General features: G+C 40.2%; 1 protein-coding gene across 3 annotated transcripts in view; it reads right to left on the bottom strand.

Annotated features, from left to right (window-relative positions):
• Positions 1–6,514: 6,514 nt before the first annotated feature.
• SCML2 (Scm polycomb group protein like 2) overlaps positions 6,515–22,636 on the bottom strand; it is an 82,210-nt gene continuing 66,088 nt past the window's right edge. For all 3 annotated transcript variants that reach the window (XM_037512643.2, XM_037512644.2, XM_037512645.2), the window contains 6 exons: positions 21,670–21,873; positions 20,776–20,958; positions 13,886–13,996; positions 12,976–13,227; positions 9,292–9,443; positions 6,515–8,208 (listed from right to left, as the gene is read on the bottom strand). In XM_037512643.2, the coding sequence (XP_037368540.1) occupies positions 8,080–8,208; positions 9,292–9,443; positions 12,976–13,227; positions 13,886–13,996; positions 20,776–20,958; positions 21,670–21,873 (1,031 nt within the window). In that variant the 3' untranslated portion in view covers positions 6,515–8,079. The remainder of the gene's footprint in view (positions 8,209–9,291; positions 9,444–12,975; positions 13,228–13,885; positions 13,997–20,775; positions 20,959–21,669; positions 21,874–22,636) is intronic.

Genomic DNA, 22,636 nt, shown 5'->3' with positions numbered 1-22,636 from the left:
GGGGGCTGCAATTGTATGGGGAATATAAAAATAAAATTTATTATTAAAAAAAAGGAATAAAACACCTATGAACAAATTTACCAAGGGAGTGAAAAACCTTTATAAAAGCTATTTAAAAATTGATGGAAAAAATCAAAGAATACAGAGAAATAGATATTCAATGCTCATGGTTGAAGAATGAACGTTATTAAAATGGCCATACTACCCAAAACAACCTACAGGTTCAATATTACCCTGTTAAAATTCCAATGGCATTTTTCACAGAAATAAACAATCCTAAAATTTATATGGCACCACAAACAACTTAAATAGCACAGCAATCTTAAGAAAGCAAAGCTGTAATTATCACACTATGATTTCAAACTACATTACAGAATTATAATAATCAAAGTAGTATAGAATTGGTATAAATAAAGCCATAAATCAATGGGGCAGAATAGTGAGCTCAAAAATAAACCCACACATGCATGGTCAATTAATTTATGACAAAAGAGCCAAGAATATACAATAGGGAATGGACAGTTTCTTCAATAAATGCTGTTGGGAAAAGTGGAGAGTCATATGTAAAAGAAACTGGATCACTATCTTACACCATACACAAAAATTAAAATAAAATGAAGAAGAGACTTGCATGTAAGACTTGAAACCTTAAAACTCCTAGAAGAAAACACAAATGAGAAGTTCCTTACCAATGGGGGGTGGGAGTTGGGCAAAATGGGCTAAGGATGGCACAAATTTCCAGTTACAAAATAAGTCATGGGGATATAATGTACAGCAGGGTGACTAGACTTAATAGTATTAAATATTGTAATGCATATTTAAAAGTTACTAAGAGAGTAGATCTTAAAAGTCTGCATGACAAGAAAAAATTGTAATTTTATATGGGGTTGGATGTTATCCAGATTTCTGTGATCACTTCACAATATATACAAATACTGTACATAACCTCTAAGTGATATATAGCTATATATCAATTAGACCTCAATAAAAAATAAATGAGAAATCAAACACAATTTTCCAGAAAGGCAGAGATGAGAGTATTTGTGGAGGAAAAAAGTGATAGAGAATGAACCAACAGTTAACCACATGGATTGAAGCTCAGTCTCTATTATCCTGGAAGTTAGCACTACTAGGTATCTGGCTTAAGCAAACAAAAATTCTGTCTGGTGATGATCACATGAAGCTATTTCTACCAGCAATATTTATATAGAATATCCAACAGGGAGAGAATTATAGCAGGGTATAGGAGATAAGACAGCTGTGAAGCAGCAATGAAAACTTCGGGAGTGGGGGGGCGGGGGCAAGCTGTCTGCTGCTCCCTCCTTCCCCGCCCCCCCCCCCGCCCCAAATCAGGATGGTCATTTAGCTATTGACCTTAGTCCACTGCAGGAAGCTGGCCTGTGGGCCCTTAGGACATCCCTGGGAAGGCTCCAGACAGAACATCCTCAAGGGCCTCCTCCCCCTCGGGAAGGGCAAACTGCCCCGGCCAGGCCTGGGAGAGGCTGGCTCTGCCCGGCTTTTCCCCCTCCCTTGGCAGCAGAAGGGCAGGGGGCGGCGGCTGCAAAGTGTAAGGAGCTGAACGCAGGAGCTGAACCTTTGTGGGGACAGAAAAAGGCGAGCGGGGAGGGCGCTGAGGGGTGCGCTGAGGGGTGGGACTGCCCGGGAGGCGACAGAAAGGCGCGCGGGCCCCCCGGGGCCGGAGAAGGAGGGCGGCGGGCTGGGGACGCGAGGCCCAGACGCAGGACACTGGCCCGCCCGGGGCTCAGCTGCGGAAGCACGGCCCCGCCTCGCTCTGCCGATGCCTGTCCTTGCCCTGCCTGTGCCTGGCAACCCCAGGGGAGCTGGAGACCCCCAGCGCGCGAGCCTGCCCCCAGAGCTTCCCAGGGGTCGGGCGGGGGGTGCCGCGCAGTGGGGGGGAAAGCGCAGGGGGATGCCCCGGGTGTCAGGCGGAGGTGGGGTCCGGAGCCCACGCGGCGTGGGTCGCAGGCTCGCCCCTCCCGTCCTCGCCTCCCCCGCGGGTGGGGGCCACAGCCTGGCGCGCGAGCAGGCGGCCAGAAGCCCCGCGGGGGCAGGGAGAAAGGGGCGCCTCCCGCCGCCGCAGCTTCCAGCCGCGCACCCCTGCCCGCCAGACTCCAACTGCGGGGGCGTGACGTGCCCTGGGGGCCCTCTAGGGGTGCCGTGCACCCTCTTCATTTACATTCTACTCCATTCAGCTCCTGCAGGGGATGGCCCTCAGGGTCGCTGGCCACGTGGCAAAGGCCACAGAGTCCAGGCAGGGGGGTGAACCCCACACTTGGCTGAGCCCAGTACCCGCTGCCCACCCTGAAGTGCCACCCAAGTGGTCTTGGTGGCTTTAAGTGTCTTAATAATCCTCTCAGGCCGGGGAGGGTTGGGGGAAAGAGGAGGGGAGGGGAGGGGACAGAGAGACAGAAAGAACCTTGGGCAGAGAGGGAATAAGCTCACACCTCCACATTGTGTGACACACAAACAGCTTGGGGGGGGGGGCAGGAAAGGCTGAGTGACAGGAGGTCATTCTGAGTCTGGCAGAGACCCCTGATGGGAGGCTCCAGGAGCAGCATGGTGACCTGAGTGCCCCATCGCTGATGCCACCCCCCCCAGCTGAGCAGCCCCTCTAACTTCACCCCCTGCTGACCCCCATCTCACTGACCTCCCCCCAGAGGGCACCCCTGGCTGACCCCTCCCCAGCTGAGCACACCCCTACACAGTTGACACCCCTCCACCCTTGATATCTCATTTTGTGGGTGAGGCGACCACCAGACTCAGAACTCCGGAGCCCAGTCACTTGTCTTTTGCAAGGAGGGGCAGGGAGGAGGAACTTGAGTCCCCATGGTCCCTGGCTCCTTCGCCTCTTTGGGGGCCACTGATTTGGAAGGAGCCCTCCACATCTGCTCACCTGCTCCCAGGCCTTGATGGTGGTGCCACGCCTCTACACGCCCAGAACATTCTGCTGCTTAGCACTGAGAGCCATGTGACTGGGGTGTGCAGCCGCCACTCCAGATCGCCAGTCTCCAGGCTTCTGCAGGGCGCCTGCATTCTTCCCGGACCTTTCAGTGCTGAGAGGGCCCATGAGAGAGATGACACAAACCTCAGCCCAGAAAGTTCCAGGAAGACCTGACAAAGGCTGGGAGCTCTGTTATTTGAAAGGAGGCTGTGCGGGGGACTGTTAGCAACCAGAATGAACGCAACAGAAAGGGGCAACCCCCCCACCAAGCCATCCCTCCTCTGAGAAGAGCCCGGAAGTAGTAGAGTGAAATAGTTGGGATCCCAAGGAAGTACCTGGATGGAAGGACATGGAGGGCACCATGCACTGGCCACCGTTCTGCTGGCTGAGTTCTCCTTTCTACCCTCCACACTGCCAGAATGATCTGTCCAGAAAGTCTGGCTGTGTGACTCCCTCCCCATTTATAATTGTTTGGTTGCTTCCCACAGCCCTTGGGACCCCATCCAAAGCTGACCCGAGGGCCTCCTGTCGCAGACTTTGCTCAGCTCTCCAAGTTCACAATGACTCCCAGAGACCACTCTGTGTTTCAGTCACTTCAGAGTGAGCCTGACAGCGACCTAGAATGCAGGGAATCCGTTGTCCTTTGAATGTGGCCCAAGTGCTCCAGGGGCCAGCTGAGCCTGGGGTGGTGCCACGATGAAGCATTTGAACCTGAACCCAGGTGGACTGAGAATGCTCACAGGCAGAAGCAAGAATCTTCTTAAAAACTGGGGTTGGCTCTACCACACAAAGAACCATTCAAGACCCCAAGATCAAGGGCCAAAGTCAAGATCTTAGGCCTTCAGCACATAGGTTTAGGCCTGCAAGCACATTTTGTTTAGCCTGTTTTCACATACTTAAGCTCACATTAAAATTTAGAGACTTCACATTAAAACCTGCATTTCCGCTTACTTTTGAAAAATTGTAAGATCTGTAACACAAGCCTCAAAAGCTTGCATGGCAGCAACTGCAAGGAAACTGCCTTCCTTCGGAGAACAGGGGGCCTCCTGTCAGATACAGTGCCCCCAGTCCAGGCACCTGTGCACACCTATCCACCAGGCCCAGCCAGCTTCTCAGTTAGGCCACGGGCCTGGCCAGCCCCCAAGCACGTCTGCAATCCCTTAAGCCTGAACAAATGTTCAAAACCTTGTGGTAGAAACAAGCCTATGTGTCAGCAGATCTCTCCTGTTCTCGTCCACTTCTGGGAAAAGCACTCTTCCCAGCACTCTTGCACCTACATAGGGTCTTACCACCTGTCCCACCAGTGGGCTCTGAGCAAAAGTGCTGCAAGTCACCTCTGGGTTGAGGAAACAAGACACTTGGAAGCCACATGTTACATGCTACCGGAAAGGAAAAGGCCAGGGTGAGGAAGTTTCCAGAGACCCAGGGGTATAAGGACTGGAGAGACGCTCCCTGGTTTCAGCATCCTGCTTGACTAAGTGGGTGAATCTCAGCATGACATTCAGATTGCTAGCCAAACCCACATCTGCCATCTGCTCATGCCCAAAGGCTGTCCCGAGAAGGCACCAGAGAACAATTGCTTATCCTCACCATCCTCCTTCCAAGATCACCAGAGTGCCTCTCATGCTAGAATTTACCCCATCCTATCGGGCAGGGAGTGTGGGAAATGCCTCTTCTAGGCTCTATGCTTCAAAGCACAGAGAACTTAGAAGTGTAGGTAGGTGGGAGTGACTGTCAACACCACCCAGCACTTCAGAACGCTACACATTAGTCAAGCCCAACGACAGATGTAAAAGCGTGGTGTTGCTCTCATCTTATAGAAATCTAGAAGGAACATGTGATAGACTTGTCCTGATCCCGATGGATTGACTTCTGTGCCTTGTTGAGTACGTGCCCCCCACCCCTGGCAACGAGGACTGAGCAGCCCAGGCCAGCCAAAGGCAGGTAGAGCCATGAGGGCAAAGGGGAGCAGGGCTTGTGGAGACCATGACCCTCCCTTGGCTGTCCCCTTGCCCTTGGGGATCTGAATCCTTCATTCAATGCTCTGGTTGGCTTGCTCGGGTATTACCGCAGCACTCCCAGCTGCTGGGAGCTAACTCCCAACTGGCTCATGAGAGGAGCTAGAGCCTCTCCTTTCCTTGAGTGTGGGTCACCTCCATCATGTTCTAGGCAACTCAAGGAGAGGAATTAGGCCCCTGATTTCCCAAGTACCCCAAAAGTCAGAGGTGATCCCCTAACCCCAGAGTTGCTCTAGCAGAGCAGGGAGAATGGGCAAGCTCAACCTGAGTCTGCGCTCACGAGAGAGCTGCTTTCCAGGCCCAGTGTCCTCAACCTGCTGGACAAGATGGGGGAAGCGTGGGGAGCTAGGGGAGGCCAGCTCCGCCATGTGTTCCAAAGGCAGGCCCTGGTTTGCACCCCTACTCCACAGTCCCTGGATTCAGCCTCCGTGGACTTAGAAATACAGGCAAGTCCTAGCACCCCACTGAAGAAACAGCCCCAGAAATTCAGACTTTCTTCACTCACTCAGCTGGAAGTAAAAGCCCTCTGTGGCCTGAACAAGCAGCCCTGCTCCTGCCAATTACACAGCCGCTAGTCACGACGTTGAATTTTTCACTTCTAGTATTACAGAAAGGCCTGGCTCTTCCACATGTATCGAGGGGCCCGAGTTTTAAACTCTGGGAAATCCTACTTTGGAACTCGTGCTGGAAGACTTTCCAAAGACTGCAAGTCACAGAGAGGAAAGTAAATGCTCCCTGTGCCCAGAGCGCTTCAGTGCTCGAGTCGTAGGATTCTGCTGGCCACGGAAGGCCAAGGATGGACTGAGAGGCAACACTGGAGGAAGAGCCGTTGAAAACCCTGAGCGCTCACAGGGGGCTAACCCGGCATGACCATTCTCTAAAAGTTTACAGAGCAGACAGTGGAAAACAAGTGGTGCTGAATCGCCGAAGCCTTAGCAGGTCGACACCCCATCCCAGCCGGTTACGACTCATCCCCAAACCTCAGCCAGGGCCTCGTCTCCAGAAGTTCCTGACTCCAAAGCACTGAGCAGAAGCTCCTGGGGCCCTGGTGGGGTGAGAGGTCTGAGCATGAAGGCCATTCAGCTACACCCAAGCCTTGCCGGGCGGTCCCCCCTGTAAGTTAGGGAGCTGACAGCAGAGAGGCACCATGGCTTCCGGCTCCCAACGTAAGAGCAGCCAGGATACCAAGCAGCTTGACATATGAACTCGAGGGGGTGAGACAGCTGGGGGCCCTGGCATTTTCTAGCACACTGGCATCATCAGTAACATTGTGAATTCTGAAGTTCTGAGCAGATCAAGATCAATGGTTTAACTTCTTACTGCACCCCTGGAGCCTCATTTAAAATCCCTACAAGCAATCAACCTTTTGCTCCCCGGAATCTACCTGCAGATAGAGGTAGAGGTCAAGTGCTCAATCAAGCATTTGGACATATAAAACCACAAACTTACTAGACACTGCTTCCTTTTCAACTATAACAAAACTCACATTAATGTAATGCAGTGAAAGCAAGTAAAATCAAATCTGAGGCTTGACATTAACTGTTGTAGTTATTTAACTTTATTATATTTTAAAATCTGAAAACTGTAGAACAATATTAATACAAACACCTGAGGACTGTTCAGCTGGGCACAGCATCTTCATACAAACAATTTGAAGGAAGGCCAAGTTTAAATTAGAATTTTGTCTTATAACACAAAAGGAACAACATAGATGAAATTACTCTTTAAATAGTTGCATTCTTGTATAAAGTACATTTGGTTTCCTAAAAGAGAAAATGTACATTCTTGCCCCTGGTGTATATTTTACGGGCATTTACAACAAATGGCTATTACTTTTTAGCAGATTCTCATAGCTTACAAACATTACACCAAAAGTTATACAAAGTAATAATAAACATATAGCACCATTTCCCCTTAAAAGTTCTAACTTTAAATATGAAGCCCAAAATGGTTAAGTCAGAACTAATACATCTTTCAAAATTTAGCAGAATAACTGGCTCAGAACTAAGCAAACTAACAACATTGCATAGGACAGAGAACTTCCCTGTATGGAAACCAATCTACAGACTGTTTCTTAACCCCTGAAGACTGAGCTGAGAGGTATTAGTGATAGCAAATGATACACGTTTTTCAGAGAATATAACATCTAACTATATACACAGTTTATCATCACCTCTGTGGCAGTGCAAAGTGCCATATTAAATTCAAAAAAAATACAGATTTGTAGAATAACATAAATATGGTATAGTTTCATATGAGGAATAAACCACAAACAATAAAATATATATATTTTTAAAATTTGGGCACAGGTGTATATTCATATATATGTGAGAAATGAATGTTTAGTTAAATGTCTTATCATAGTGAAAATACGTAAAGTTTTAAAAGAATAGATATATTATTGAAAAAATGTATTCGGACTTCTCCAAATACCCCCCTTGTAGTAGGTCTCTTGCATAAAACAACTATTGTATTTATCCTATAATTGTTCAAAATGTATCAAAAACTGGTAAGAACACTTTATGAAAGTTTATAACCTTGCTTTTTTTTTTTAAATATGAACAGATAAAACATACAGAGAAACAATAACGAAAGGAAAATAATTTATATGGCTATTTCCTTTCTAGACACTGGTAGAGCACAAGGTAGCAGTAACAGACATCAAACATCTGAGAAAGAGATGATATGTATAGTGCATCCTTACATTCTTTCCTAAGGAAAATTTCTCATGAATTCCAATAGAAAACTTGTCAGTTACTGGTACATTCCCCCTTTGGGATTTAGCTGTTTTGGTTCTCTATATAAATATTGACCAAAATCGAAGGTGTTTGTTTCCTGCATGAAGTACATTTGTAAATAAAAATAATAAAAAGACATAAAAAAACTAATGTCCAATTTGAATATTCTAATATACTAATACTAACATGTTAAATGGTTTCTAAAGACGTAGATTGGACCATAACGTAGTTCTGCGATTCTGGATATATTTTTAGAGGAACCGGCTACTTAACAAAAACTAAGAGAATAAAATACCCTTTAAATTAAGAAGTTATCCATATCACTGAGAATTATGTCCAATCTAAACTTACACATTTTTTTTCAATTGTATTTTCCTTCTTTAAGTTTTTCAATGTAGTAACATAACTTTAGTGCTGGCCCCAGCTTCAGTCCCATATACTTCATCATCATGTCACTCTTGAGTAGTAGCAAAGCCTTTCCATCAATCTCCTACAGAGAGAAAATATAATAATGAGTAATGCTTTCCATATTTTATCACAAACAGTTATATATAAGAACATGTAAAACAGAGCAGCCGTATGTTGATATACATTCTCTGAATATGATTTATTTCTTGAAAACTATTAAAAATATAATTTATACAGTGAAGCATTTCATAAATCACTTCAAATTTTAAGAAAAAGCTAATTTAACCCAGTATTTTTTGAAAAAAGACCAAAGCACCAAAATATCTAATTTTAAATAATAGTGTGTTGAATAAAATACAACTAAATACCAATGGCAAAAGGCACAAACTGAACTGTAGAAAGGAAATTCAGGCGGTCATTAATTTTCTTAGGAAGGCTGGAAATAGAGTATGTTAGCATCAATGCAAACTGTAAATGTTCTATACAGAGTTGTCCTTAAGTTGAAAACCTACCCAGTTGTCTCAAGTTAATTAGATGCTAACAGTAATTACTGATTTTCTTACAATATTGAAAATGTACATCAAATATTTGGTCACCCATCCTGATTTGACAGAAAAAGACTACGAACGTAGTTTTAAGACACAAGGCATCCTCCTAAAATTCTTTATTTTCTTAAAATTAACAAATATATGACATGGAAGCATGTTATTTTGTATTCATAAGTTCCTATTTAAAATAAAGCTGCACTTAATCTCATACAGCTGCTGGATTCATGAGGCATCACAACAAGGAGGATACCCTGTCATGGCTCTGATAACTCCCTCCTACTCATGGTCCTGGAGCTGAGCAGGGAGCAGGTGGGAGGAGGATCCTTGCAGCTATCCTTACAAAGGAGAAGACACATGAGAGTGGCCTTGCTGAATCATCTTCTCTTGAGAACTTGAAGACTTGTAGTATTTTAGGTATGTGGGTACCCATTTAAAGCACAGATCCAGCCTTAACCATTTGAGGATCTAACTTTGGGCAACACAACCTTTCTCACATATGGAAAATCAGTTGATAGGGTTCCCCCACCATCCACACTAATCAGTATCCAACTGAAGGGCCTGCACAGAGGTCATTCAAAGGCATTACGGCAGGAAAACCAGATCAAAAGATACATTACATGTTGCCTGAAGAGGTCGGCGAGGGGGCCTGATATTTGAGCATCTTTATGTTTCATAAACTGTATCACTTCATCCACAGACCAGGTTGAAGGGTCCTTAGAGAAGCCTTGTTTCAGGACACTGGGGTCAGGTACAGCTATATAACTTGGAGCTTCAATGGGGGAAAAAAAAAACAAATCATACTTGACCTGATGATTATCCTGAAAGAAGAGATGTTAGGTAGGGAATAATGGTCTCATTCCTGGAACCTTCTGCTAAGTACCCCAGCAAGGACCCAGGACTCCAAGTATAAAATCCAACGAAAGCCTAAATAAAATGATTTGAGGATGGCTACACAAGAGAGTCCCATCTGACCTCCCTTCCAAAACAATAAAAGCAACTTCAGAAGTTACCTTATAGTTGCAAAGATCATTAAAACAGACTGAGCAACCCAAGGCCTCTTTGGCCACAGGCAAATACAGCAGCAGATCTGTTACCAGGGTGAAATCAGGTTAGTCTAAGTTAATCTATTACTCTTTAAGTATTTCAATGAATTTCTCTCAACCTCTCTCCTCTTGCTCTGTCTACCTTGTTTATTTTACTAGCTAATACAATGGAAATTCCCCCAAATTTTAGTTGTACAATTGCCTAAATTTATTCAATGAATTTCAATAACCCTCATTATCTTGGAGAACCAAAATACTTGTTTTATCAAATCTCCCCCATGTACTTAATCAATATGTATATTTTTAGCACTGCCTTACTAAAATTTCTATTTTTAAGCGTGAATGCTTTTCTGAATTTTGAAGAAAACAGACTGTTTTCTGTTTAGCTGGGTCAGAAGTTAACTAACATTATATTGAATACCTCTTTCAAGGTTAATGGCATGGAAATATTTTGTCTGAAGAGCTGTATGTTTAAAGAAGAAATAACTGAGACATGAAATAAAGTGTTCATACCTCAACTTTAGCTGTGCTGTTCACTAAGTTGTGCTGAAATGTCTTTACATCCAAACAAGTACTCATTTATTATACTACCAGAAAGCTTAGTATGTGATAACAGAAGTATAGGTTTTGTAATCTGCTAGGAAGATTTGTTTTTTTAACCAAGGACCACCAATACAAATTTGTTCATTTTGGGTGTTAATTAGCCAAAGGATACCTTTTCTTTCCTACCATCTAGGCATTGGCTTCTTTTTTTCTTTTAGATTTTTGTTTATTTATGCATACAAGAACTAGGGTATAGGTCAGAGGTATGGAGGGGGGGGGTGAGAGGAATCACCAGAGACAGAGTGGGGAACAGAACAGGTGGATCTACTGAAATACACTGCTGAGGGGAGCATTGGGAGAGACAGGAGAGGTCTGCTGTGCCACGTGGGTCAGCTCCCTGGCCAAGGATTGAACTCATGCCTCAGTGGTTGGCAATTGCTTGATAGCACTGAGACTTGAACCCCTGCACACCAGGGGGGCCCCTAGGAACTGGCTTCTTTAGAAGCATTCTGAATATCTACCCAAGGAAAGGGCAAAGAAAAACAGAAGAAAAAAGAATACACAATGGTCAACTTTTGTGTGTAGCTGAAAATTTTATTTATTTTTTTCAATACTGAAACTTTGATGTAAAATATATTCTTCTTTCCACTTGTCAGGAAAGTGGATAAAAATGTTGGTGGATATAAAAATGTTGGTCTTATCTACCAAGAAATACTGTTGGGCTATATCAACCCAAGTAAAAATGGTGATGGTGTACATACGCTATACCTTAAGGCATTCTAACAATTTAGACAGAAAAGTCATGTTTAACTCAAGAGAGACTCAATTCATTTAAAAAAGTATTGACAACACTAATCATACTTCTAAACTGATTTATGCCTTTGAGGGATGATTCTGTCTTCAGAATCTGGTATAGTTATGTTTTGAAAAACATTTAACAAGTTTTACAGATCACTACAGATAAAATACATGTAAAGATATTTTGGTTTCATGTTAAAATAAAGCTATAAGATCATCTATTTTTAATCTATTATGGAAAAATAATTTGATCAGACCCATACCTTTAAAACAATCAGAGAAGGTTGCAAACATTATACACAGCTTTGTCTTATATACACTAGTGTTATTGGTAAATATTTGTGAAATTAGTAAAATGAAAGTGATTTGATTTTATCCCAAACTATGTTTTTGATTTCTTTCCTATAGTAAAAACCAACAAATTCTTTCATTCAAATAATGGGGCAGAGCAGGAGTTTTGTGTGACCATCACCAGCAAACAGGGGTACACTCAGTTTTAAGGAACAGATCCAATACCATAACGAAAATAATAGTACCATCACCTCTAGATAGTTTCCAAGTGAAAACCTCTTCTCTAGAAATTCCTTTTTTTAGAAATGTGGGCAACACAGCAGTTAAGAGCACAGTCCTGGAGACAGAATACCTGGGGTTCAAGGACTGGCCCAACCACATTCTAGTTGGGGCACCTTAGAAAAAACTTGTCAGATTTCTCACCTGATGCTTACCAGCACCTATAACTCAAGGAAATGTAAAGATGAAATGCATAACGCTATATAAAATATTATGTGCCTGGCAAGTACTGTCAGATATTAATGAAGAGAATGAAGATTTCTATTACTATTAGGTAAATAACTAGTAGGCAATGTTATTACTATTAGTCTTTCTGCTCCTCGGAAACCCACGAGCTAGCTTTCTCAAGCCCAATACAGGCTACTTTGGCATGGCAGTGTTAGGCACGTGGAAGTGAGATGTTCAACATTAGAGATAACTTTTTAGATCCTTTTACTGAGAAAGCCTGCCTTCAAAAGCTCATGTTTTGTGAAAATACTAAAAATTCAGGATAGACTATGCTTTCATGGAATAGACATCCTTCTTCAGACTCCGCAAATAACATAACCCTAAAAGCAGAGACACTCTTCACAGGGACTAGGAGATGGGAGTGACGTGCATGTGCACTCCAGCATGTACACAGTACAGCTGCCCATAGGTAGCACCCATTATAAAAGGCAAGGGAGGTAACTTGCTTCCTGTTTCCTTTACTCCCCAACCTTGCCTAGATGCCTATCTGAAAAAAAGCTATTCCTACCCTTACCTGCCACTCACCCATAAATCTTTAAAAGGGGACAAAGGTAGCAGCTATATTTGCACATGGAACGCTTCTCTGGCTCCTCTAAATGGCAACAGGACTGTCCTGTTTACATATTTCATGTCTTTCTGGTAGGACGGAAAGAAAGACTGAGGGTATGGAGAATGAGGCAATGGATGCAGGAGTGGGGTACTAGAGCCCAGGTCTGGGAGCCACATATAGGTTGGGGCCAGGAAAGTCTCAAGAGAGATGAGAGAGCATACGTCAGAAAGGAGAGGGAGTGTATCTTCCCAGGTCTCAGAGTCATGGAATACTTTGAATCCAGACAACACCCAAGGAAATGATTAATTCCAAGTGATCAACAACCACTGATCTGAGACATCTCTCTCTCTCTCATGGTTCGTGATCCAGATTCGCCAAGAAATCAGTGATGCCATGAAGACTGGCATATCCAGTGGCTTGTCCCTGACAGTGATGTGAAGGGAAGGACTTGACCTCTTTAATTCTGGTACTTTCTCCAATGTGATACACTCTCAGGGGATGTTATTTGTATAGAAACCTTAAGGGGAAAGACAAACACACTGATTGAGAATCACTATTTTTAAATATACCTTCACTTTTCCTCTGCACTTGGAATTTAACTTCATGGTAACTACTCTTGGTGGATGATGTGGTCCCCAATAGTGCTGAACTTGAGGTGCCTGGCATACTTAGAGAAAAATTCTTCGAGACTGCAGTAGGTATGCTTATAGGATTTCTGCACACAGGATTCAAACTTGTTGGATTTAGTGGTGGATTCTTGGAATCGTCAGAAAGCTTCTCCTCTTTGGGCATGCTACTGCCCTCAGAAGACAATGGTTCCTCTACAAGAAAAAAGATAAATGTGGTTATCTTTAACAGAATGACAGCTCAAATACTAATAAAAGATAAAACATCTCCTAATCTCCAACAGTTCACTTAAGCAGTGCTATAGAGGAACCACAAACACCTAAAACAAAGTACATGGTCATTCCCTTCTTGGTGTTTATAGTAATGAACAATGTTCTAAACCAAATTGATTCTATGATATCTCCTATATTTCTCATGGCAACAGGCCCTTGCCAGCCTTGCCACCAAGGCTGTGAACATCTTAGTAAAGCATTGATTTTGAGGAAAGCAGATCTTTACAACTATTTGTTATAATGTGATCACATATCTGATTTATAACATTTGCTAACAACTTCAGTACTTAAAACTTTCACTGGAGAGAGGCACTAAGTTTTTCTATTCTTCTTTTTATCAGCTTTTAGCAATACAAAGCTGAATAGAAAATGTTGCTACAATTCATTTTTTTAAATCTAAGGATAAATGACAACTGAGCAGTTCTGAAGAAAATGAAGGGGTTGACAAAACTGCCAAAGCAGCAGCCTAATTTCCAAACTGATATGGGCAAATGCACTCCCAACAAGACCACCTATGAGTATACTTAAGTGGTACAAGGGAAACTTTTCTTCCCAATCCTAATGTGAAAATACTATTTACCTTTAGTGGCTTGCACTGCTGTTTTGGGCAGCTTAGGAGAGAGCGGAACAACATAAGGTAGAGGTTGCTCAGAAGGTCGTTTGATGCCTTTGTTTTCTATGTCTTCTTTTACTGTTTTCAAAACAAAGGTGTCTGTTACAACTAAATAAACTAAAGCATTTTCATATCAGCATGAAACACTTCTTTCTAAACCCTCTGCCTATTATAACTTCATCAACTATTAATTATGTTTATAAACAACAAGTTCATTTCATCTGATTAAATACTACAACGACATCATATTCAAGAATTAATAGAATTTCTAGAGGGGTACATATAGGTTTCATTTATTCTGGAGTTATCACATTTCTCTAAATATCTCAAGAAGCAACGAGGCAACCAGTTATAAAATGTCTAAAAAGGCCTAGGAAAATTGTTCCCAGAGCAAGAAAAACTAAGAATTTCAGAGAAGACCTATAAAACAACACCCCATTTTATAAACAACAATCCTGGTCTAAGGCTATACCCTTACAACAATTCTAGTGTTTATTTATTTAAACAAATGCATTTCCACCTAAAGGACCACTCTTTAAGGCATGATCCTATAAGTAAAGACATCTCAAATTATCAATTACTCCTTAAATCAGCCAGTATCTTGGTTAAACCTCCAACTAAAAGGAAGGCTAAAGCATAATAGAAATCTAAAATGTCTGATAATAGATTTCTAGGAAAAAGATTGCAATGAAAAAATACCAAAGTCAAACTTCATCTGGTTCAAAATGACTAGGGAGCAGGCATGCATCTCAAAACCATCTGATTTGCAACTGCTAGCCATCCAGTTACTGACTGAAGACTAATGAGTCTAAGAGAGCTCTTACCACTTCATTTTATTTTTAATCATGGACTACAAAATCAAATGGCAAAAAAATTTAAGCAAATAACTATTTCTATAATTACGACATTTAAATTCCAAGGAAAGAAATCATTTTTTCATCCTTATTTAATGATACAGAAAATTCAAATACTAAATCATAATTTTCTATAGGTTACTTACTCAGAATCTTAGCAAGTTCAGAAAAAGCCTTATCTTTTACTTGTTCTATTCTAGTGCTTTTATTAAAAGTTTATAAACCTGGTGTACTATCTGGGAATAACACAAACATAAAACTGGTTCTTGACTTCTGCATATGGGTATTATAGTAAATTAGATATGAAACTGTTTCTGCAGAGATAACTAGAAAATGCCAGATAATTTACAAAAGTATTTTAAAAGTCATCACAGAGAAGTATTTCCAGGATAACTGAAAAAGAGACCTCTGATAATCTACTCCTTCATAAAGATAATAAAAACACTGGTAAAATTAACTTAATCAAAACTCTGGGCATTTAGTTAAAGGCTTACAACAATCAAAGTATTTATTACAAAAAAATGGCAGAATCTCAGAACAGCAAATTTGCAGCATGTTAGCTTCTCTAATCCTTTTCACCACAGTTTTGAAGCAGTCTTGCAAACCAGCAGCTTTACTACTTCAGTAGCTATGAAAACTAGCATCCCAGAAATCACCGGAGCAGGCACACTGGGTTTAGAGGTCTCCATAAGCCCCATCCCTACAGAACAGCCACTATTTGACCAAGCTCTTAAAATATCCAATCTCAGATCTTGTTTTATTTGACCTAAGTCACAGCCCACTCTGCATGAAGACCTATCTCCAAGGTACTGGAGATACTATCTGAAGTAGCATTACCTGTTAGGGTTGGCAAAATGCTTACCAAAAAGCTTAAAAGAAAAGTTGGATGAAGATCAAGAGATATAAGTTTGCCAGTCATGGGTATGCAATATACAGCATGGAGTCTGTAGGCATTAATACTGTATTATAATTTTGAAAATTGGTAAGAGAATAGATGAGAAATAGATTGAGAGTGATGGTCATTTCACAATGTATTCAAATGTGGAATCATTATGCTGTACACCTGAAGCTAATATAGTGTTGTAAGTCAAGTATACCTCAATAAAAAATAAATAAATGGAAGCTATCTTAGAGAGAAAAGTGAACTTGCTACATTTAAAAAAAAAAAAAAAGACATGTCCACTATGGGCCTTTGAAAGCACTGAGATACTTCTGGGAATAAAGAAGGTAACATTCATGTGAAGGGTTGGATATAGTCTCTGGAAAGACCTGAGAAGGCCCTAATCTTTCATTTCTTGCTGACACTGAGCCTCTGCACAAAGCAGACTTCTAAAATGCCTACTGGAGTGTTCAAAACAACCACTAAGTTAACTCAGCAAACTTCGGTACACACATTGACAAAAATTAGTCCGGGAAAAGTCATTCAAACACACAAACAGCACAACCAACAACAACAAACTCTAGCAAAGGAAAGGGAATTTGATTTTCAGAGTTGCTGCATTATACTATTTTTTAAAGATTTATTTATTTATGCATACAAGAGATGAGGTACAGGCCAGAGGTGTGGGGGGTGAGAGGATTTACCAGAGACAAAGTACAGAACAGGCAGATTGACCAAAGTACACTGCTGAGGGGAGCAGTGGGCGAGTCAGGAGAGGTGTGCTGCGCCACGTGGGTTGCTCCCTGGCTGACCGGGAATCGAATTTGTACTGCAGCGGCTGCAGATAACTTCATAGGTTGCATCTTAACCCTTGCGCAACCAGGGAGGCCCCAGCATTATACTATTTTAAAGTGTCCAGTTTTAAATTAAGAAATTAGGAGACAGGCCAAAAAACAGATGAGTCTGGCCCATACACAGAAAAAAAAATCAGTCTATAGGAACTGCCTTTAGGACACCCAAACACTGGACTTACTACAGAAAGACTTTAAATTACCTATTATACATTTGTTTAAAGAACTTTTTAAAAAGTTACATCTAAAGAACTACAGTATGAGAACAATGTCTTACCAAATACAGACTATCAAGAGAGAGAAAATTTCTAAGAAAGATCCAATAGAAATTCAGGACTTGACAATAAATGCAATGAAAAATTCACCAGAGGGGTTCAACAGCAGATTTGAACTAGCAGAAGTAAAAACCAGAAAATTTAAAGAAAAGTCAACTGAGATTACACAGTCTGAGGGACAGGAAAAAATGAGGGAAAATGAACAGACCCCAGAGCCTATAGGACATCTTCAAATATACCAAAATGTACATAAATGGGAGTTTCAGATGCAAAGAGAAAAGAGAAAGGGGGAGAGAGAGAAAGGAAGAGAGGGAGAGAAGGAGAGAAAGAGAGTGAGATAGGGAAGGAGGGGAGAGAAGAAAAGGGATAAAAAGAATATTTGATGAAATAATGGCTAAAGTTTCCTAATATTGATTGATTCCTAATAATTGAGCTTTCCAAAAAGTTCAACTATCTCCAAGTAGGATAAACTCAAAGATATTTACACCAAAGAAAAAAAATAGTTAAGCTGCCAAAGCAAAAGAAAATTTTGAAATCAGCAAGAGAAAAGCAAATCATCACATAGAAGAGATCCTCAACAATGTTAGCAACTGACTTATTAGAAACTAGAGACTAGAAAAGTATGGTTATCACACTCAAAATGCTAAAACAAAAATACTGTCAATAAAGAATTAGATATTTTAAAAGAATTCTTCACTAGCAGAGCTATCCTACAAAAAATACTAACAGGACTCCTTCAAGTTGAAATGAAAGGACACTAGACAATAAATCCAATCCACAAAAAAAAAGTGTACCAGTAAATATATGTGTTCATCACCCTTTTCTTCATCTTTCTCCTTTAAAAGACAACTACATAAAGCAGAAACTTATAAAACTGTATCCTGGAGCTCATAATGTGTAAAGTATAAACTATATAATCACTATACAAAGAAGGGTATAGGGAACAGAGCTATAGTGGGAACAAAGTTCTTACATAATATTAAGTTGGCACTACCAAACTAGATTGTTTTAAATTTAATTGTTAATTGTAATCCCTAAGAAAATAACACAAAAAATAGAGTAAAAGAAATTAGGTAATTAAATGGTATATTAGAAAACATCTATTTAACGTGAAAGAAGGTAGTAATGAAGGAAACAAAATGATAGATGTAAACCATACCTTATCAGTAAATATATTAAATATACATGAAATAAATGTTTACACCAGTAAAATATCAGGTGGGCAGAATGGATTTTTTTAATGTTCCAACTGATTACAAGAAACAAACTATAAATACACAAATAGGTTGGAAATAAAGGTTAGAAAAAAATATAACACACAAACAGTACTTAAAAGAGAACTGTACTGGCTATGCTAATAACAGATAAAATAGACTTTAAGAAAATCTAAAGGAATTCAGAGACATACAACCCCCCCAACACAAACAACTTCAGCAAAATTATGAAATGCAAGATTAATATACAAAACTCAATTATATTTCTAGATATTTAAAATGATAATCCAAAAATTAAATTAAGAAAACAATCCCATTTACAATAGCATGAAAAAGAATAAAATGCTTAGGTTCAATTTATCAAAAGAAGTGCCAGGGGCCTCCCCGGTGGCGCAGCGGTTGAGCGCTGGGTTGCGAAGCTGCCCGCAGCCTCTGCAGCGCTGGTTTGATCCCCGGCTACTCCCCGGCCACCAGAGGAGGGTCCCACATGGCGCGCAGACCTCTCCTGCCACCCGCTGCTCCCCTCAGCAGTGTCCTTCGGTCCTTCTGCCTGCTCTGCTCCCTGCTCTGACTCTGGTGAATTTCACCCTCCCGCGCTTCTGACTGTACCCAGTGCTTGTATAAATAAACAAATCTTAAAAAAAAAAAAAGGAAGAAGTGCCAGGTATGCACTCTGAAAGATATTGCTGAACTAAATTAAAGTAGATCTAAGCAAGTGGAAAGATATCCCATGTTCATGGACTGGTGGACTCAATATTGTTAAGAATCCCCATATTGATAGATTCAACACAATCCCAATTGAAATCCCAGCTGGCAGAAATTAACAAGCTGATCCTAAAATTCATACAAATGTAGGGCACCCAGAATAGCCAAAACAAATCTTAAAAAAAAGGAAGACAAAGTTGGAAAACTCAAATTCAATTTCAAAACTTACCACAAAAAGCTACAGTAATCAAGATAGCATGGTACTGCCACAAGGAAAGACATATATATAGTTCAATGAAACAGAATCAAAGTCCAGAAATAACCCTATATATTTACAGTCAAGTGACTTCTGACAAAGTTGCCAAGTCAACAAAGTGGCCTTTTCAATAAATGGTATTGAAACAACAGCATATTCACACATGAAAGAATGAAATTAGACCCCTATCTCACAACATAAAGAAAAATTAATTCAATCAAAATAGATCAATGATCTAAATATAAGAGCTGAAACTACAAAATTCTTAGGAGAAAACACAGGAATCATTGTGAATTTATATTAAGCAATGTTTTCTAAGAAATGACACCAAAAGTACAAGAAACAAAAAAATAGACAAAGTGGACTTAAAAACTTTCATTTTCAAAGGATACCATCAAGAAAGTAAAAAAGACAACCTACAGAATGGGAAAAACTTTACATGAAGTATATATCTGATATGAAAACTTGTATCCAGAATATATAAAGAACTCTATATATAATTTAAGATTTATTTATTTATATAAGAACTGGGGTACAGTCAGAGGCATGGGAGGGTGAGAGAACCCACCAGAGACAGAGCAGGGAACAGAACAGGCAGACAGACTGAAGACACTGCTGAGGGGAGCAGCAGATGAGGCAGGAGAGGTCTGTCTCACCATATGGGTTTCTCCCTGGTGGGCTGGGAATCGAACCCGCACTGCAGAGGCTGTGGACAGCCTCACAGCACGGCACTCAACTCGTTACACCACCAGGGAGGCCCAAGAACGCTATAAATTATAGATATATAACAAATATAAATATCTTATAATAGATAATGTATAAATACAAATATATATAACTAAAATATGTAATTTTTCTATATAATAAAAAGACAAAGTACAATTAAAAATGGACAAAGGATTTAAACAGACATGTCCAAAGATGATAGATACACAGTCCCCAACTAACAATGGATGACCTGACTTACAATTTTTCAACTTGACAATTTTGTAAAAACCATATGCATTCAGTAGAAACTGGACTTAGAACTTTGAGTTTTGATCAATTCCTGGGCTAGTGATATGCAGTATGAGCCTCCCAATGCTGGGCAGCAGCAGTGAGCAGCAACTGCCAGCCAGCCACAAGATCATGAGGATAAACAATGCAATCATGGGCTATGCTGTTTAGTAGGTTAGGTGTATTAAATGCAGCTTTGGCTTATGGAGGGTTTATCAGGACACAGCCCCATTCTAAGTTAAGGAAGATCTGTACAAATAGCCAATAAGCTACATGAAAAGATGCTCAATAACATCAGCCACTACGGAAATGAAAATCAAAACACAATGAGATACCTTTCCAGTTTTCATTCTAAAATTCATTATAAATACAAGAAATTAATTTCCCACCTTTTTTAAAAAGATTATTCATACAAGAACTAGGGTACAGGTCAGAGGTGTGGATGGTGAGAGGATTCACCAGAGACAGAGTAAGGAGCAGAATGGGCAGAATGAGTGAAATACACTGCTGAGGGGAGCAGCAGGTGAGCCAGGAGAGGTCTGCTGCGCCATGTGGGTTGTTCCCTGGCCGGGGATCAAACTCATGCTCCAGTGGCTGCAGATAGCTTCATAGGTTGCGTCTTAACCCCTTGTGTCACCAGGGAGGCCCAATTTCCCACTTTGAATGAACAAAACAATTATGTATGAGTCTAACTAGTCCACTGTGGCTAAAATGCTTACTTTGAGGAGGACAATGGAATAAGAAAACCCGAAATGCACGAGATTTTCAAGTTAATTATAAAAGGTTCATCTTAATTTAGCACAGTATAAAAAATATTTTCTCGTACCTGATTTATTTTTATCATGTTCTGCAGGGCTATGGGTATTACCTCTGTAAGAGCTAAAAGGCTGGCTACTCAAAAGATTATCACACTGCAGGTTGTGGCACAAGGTCTCAAGAAAACGAAGCGCAAATGACGCACTATTCACTGGAGGGAGCTGGATGGAACGAGTTTCCCCATCAAAGGTGGCTATTAGGCAGCATAGGGAGAAGGATGTCAGAATTATATTACAGAAAGATGAAAACTACAACATCAACCAAAAAACCATCAATTTATGAAATATATTTAAGTTTGATTTGTCGTTTTTGTAATTTATGAAGAAATAATCTTAAATTATAAAAGCTCCTCTCATTCAAACACAATAGCATGTATTAGTAACAGCATTCTCACTTAAAAAATTTCACAAAGTAAACAACAGAAATCCACTGATGTATAACATTTCCTGCTATTACAAACATTTATGGGTACAAATGTAGTATCTCATCACACAAACATGAAAATTAGTTGTATGTTATCTCTCAATTACTTCTGAGTACATCTTTATCTAGAGCCTTTTGCAGATCAGTCTGCTTTTTAAATTAATCATAAAATATTATCAAGATAGGTACTTTGCCTATAGTGAGAGTAACAAAGTAACAATCTATACATATCTTTACTTCAATTTATAGTACATCTCTGACATTGTCAAAATATTTTTAAACTTTCCAAACAAGAGTTAAAAGCCTGTAAAGATGTAATTAGTATGACTATTCTACTATATCAATATAATAAATATTTCAGTATTATAGTTAAGAGAATACAAATATTATAAAATTATATAAATACTGTAAAATCCCTGCCTTCTCAAAACCTAAAATCAAATTTGGGAAAAAAGCTGAATAAAAGATTAGATGAACATACCAGTTATCACTTCTCCTCCACGATGATCTGGCTTAAGGAATCCAAAAACAGTCTTACTTTGAAAGGCACAATCCACACAGGCCTGCACGGTCCGCCGAAGAACCACATTAACCGGGCCCGGGCCAAAGTGGTCAGGCAGTTGCTGGATTTTCTTCTGATCCAAGTGAGGGCCACAGTCTCCATTTTTATTTATATAGACACAGACTTGAGGAAAAATGTGTATACAGATACAACAAGCAATGAATTGGTTAAAAAGGAACATAAACATTATATAATTACTATATCCCACTACCCATGCTTCACTCAAAGAGAAGCTACTTATAGTTATAGATGGTTTCTGCTACCTAAAAATATGTATGTAAATATATTTTTCACATTTTGTAAAGATATTAACATGAAAAGAAATGATCCTGTTCATTCCATTTTCTAGAATTTTAACCAAATTGGTAATAAAAACTATAGAAATTTTAGTGGCATCATTAAACAATTCTTCACATATTCCCCACATTACACAAAATGGTAAAAAAAAAAAATTAAGCTATTATTTTTTACCGTCTAACTGTATACACAGTATAAGAATTTTCTTTTAAAACTGGTCATGTCAGTAAACTGTTTGGACTAAATTTATTTTAAATCACCAATATGGCACCTTCATTATAGTCTCTAAAGTAGCCAAATAATTTAAGATATATGCTATCGAAAGCTTTAATGACCGAAAGAAATTGTTCTCATTAATTTTAAGAAATATATATATTTTATATACATGCAGAGGTTCACTCAAGAAAATTTAAGAATGAATGTTCTTCTTAGAATAAAAAAAAGCATATTAGGAAGCAGGAGAACCATCTAGGAAAGGAAAGGAAGCAAGAGAACATGCTTTAAAATATAGGAAAGGAATAAGGAAATGTGCAGAAGATGATAAATAAAAGACATTGACAGGCAAGGGTCTGCTAGGATCTTAAGAGGC

This window comes from Talpa occidentalis, unplaced genomic scaffold, assembly GCF_014898055.3.
Source record: "Talpa occidentalis isolate TD23 unplaced genomic scaffold, MPIMG_talOcc4v2.1 talOcc4.15, whole genome shotgun sequence".
Lineage (NCBI taxonomy): Eukaryota > Metazoa > Chordata > Mammalia > Eulipotyphla > Talpidae > Talpa > Talpa occidentalis.
Note: the sequence above shows the minus strand (reverse complement) of the source record. Positions and strands in the feature narration are given on the sequence as shown.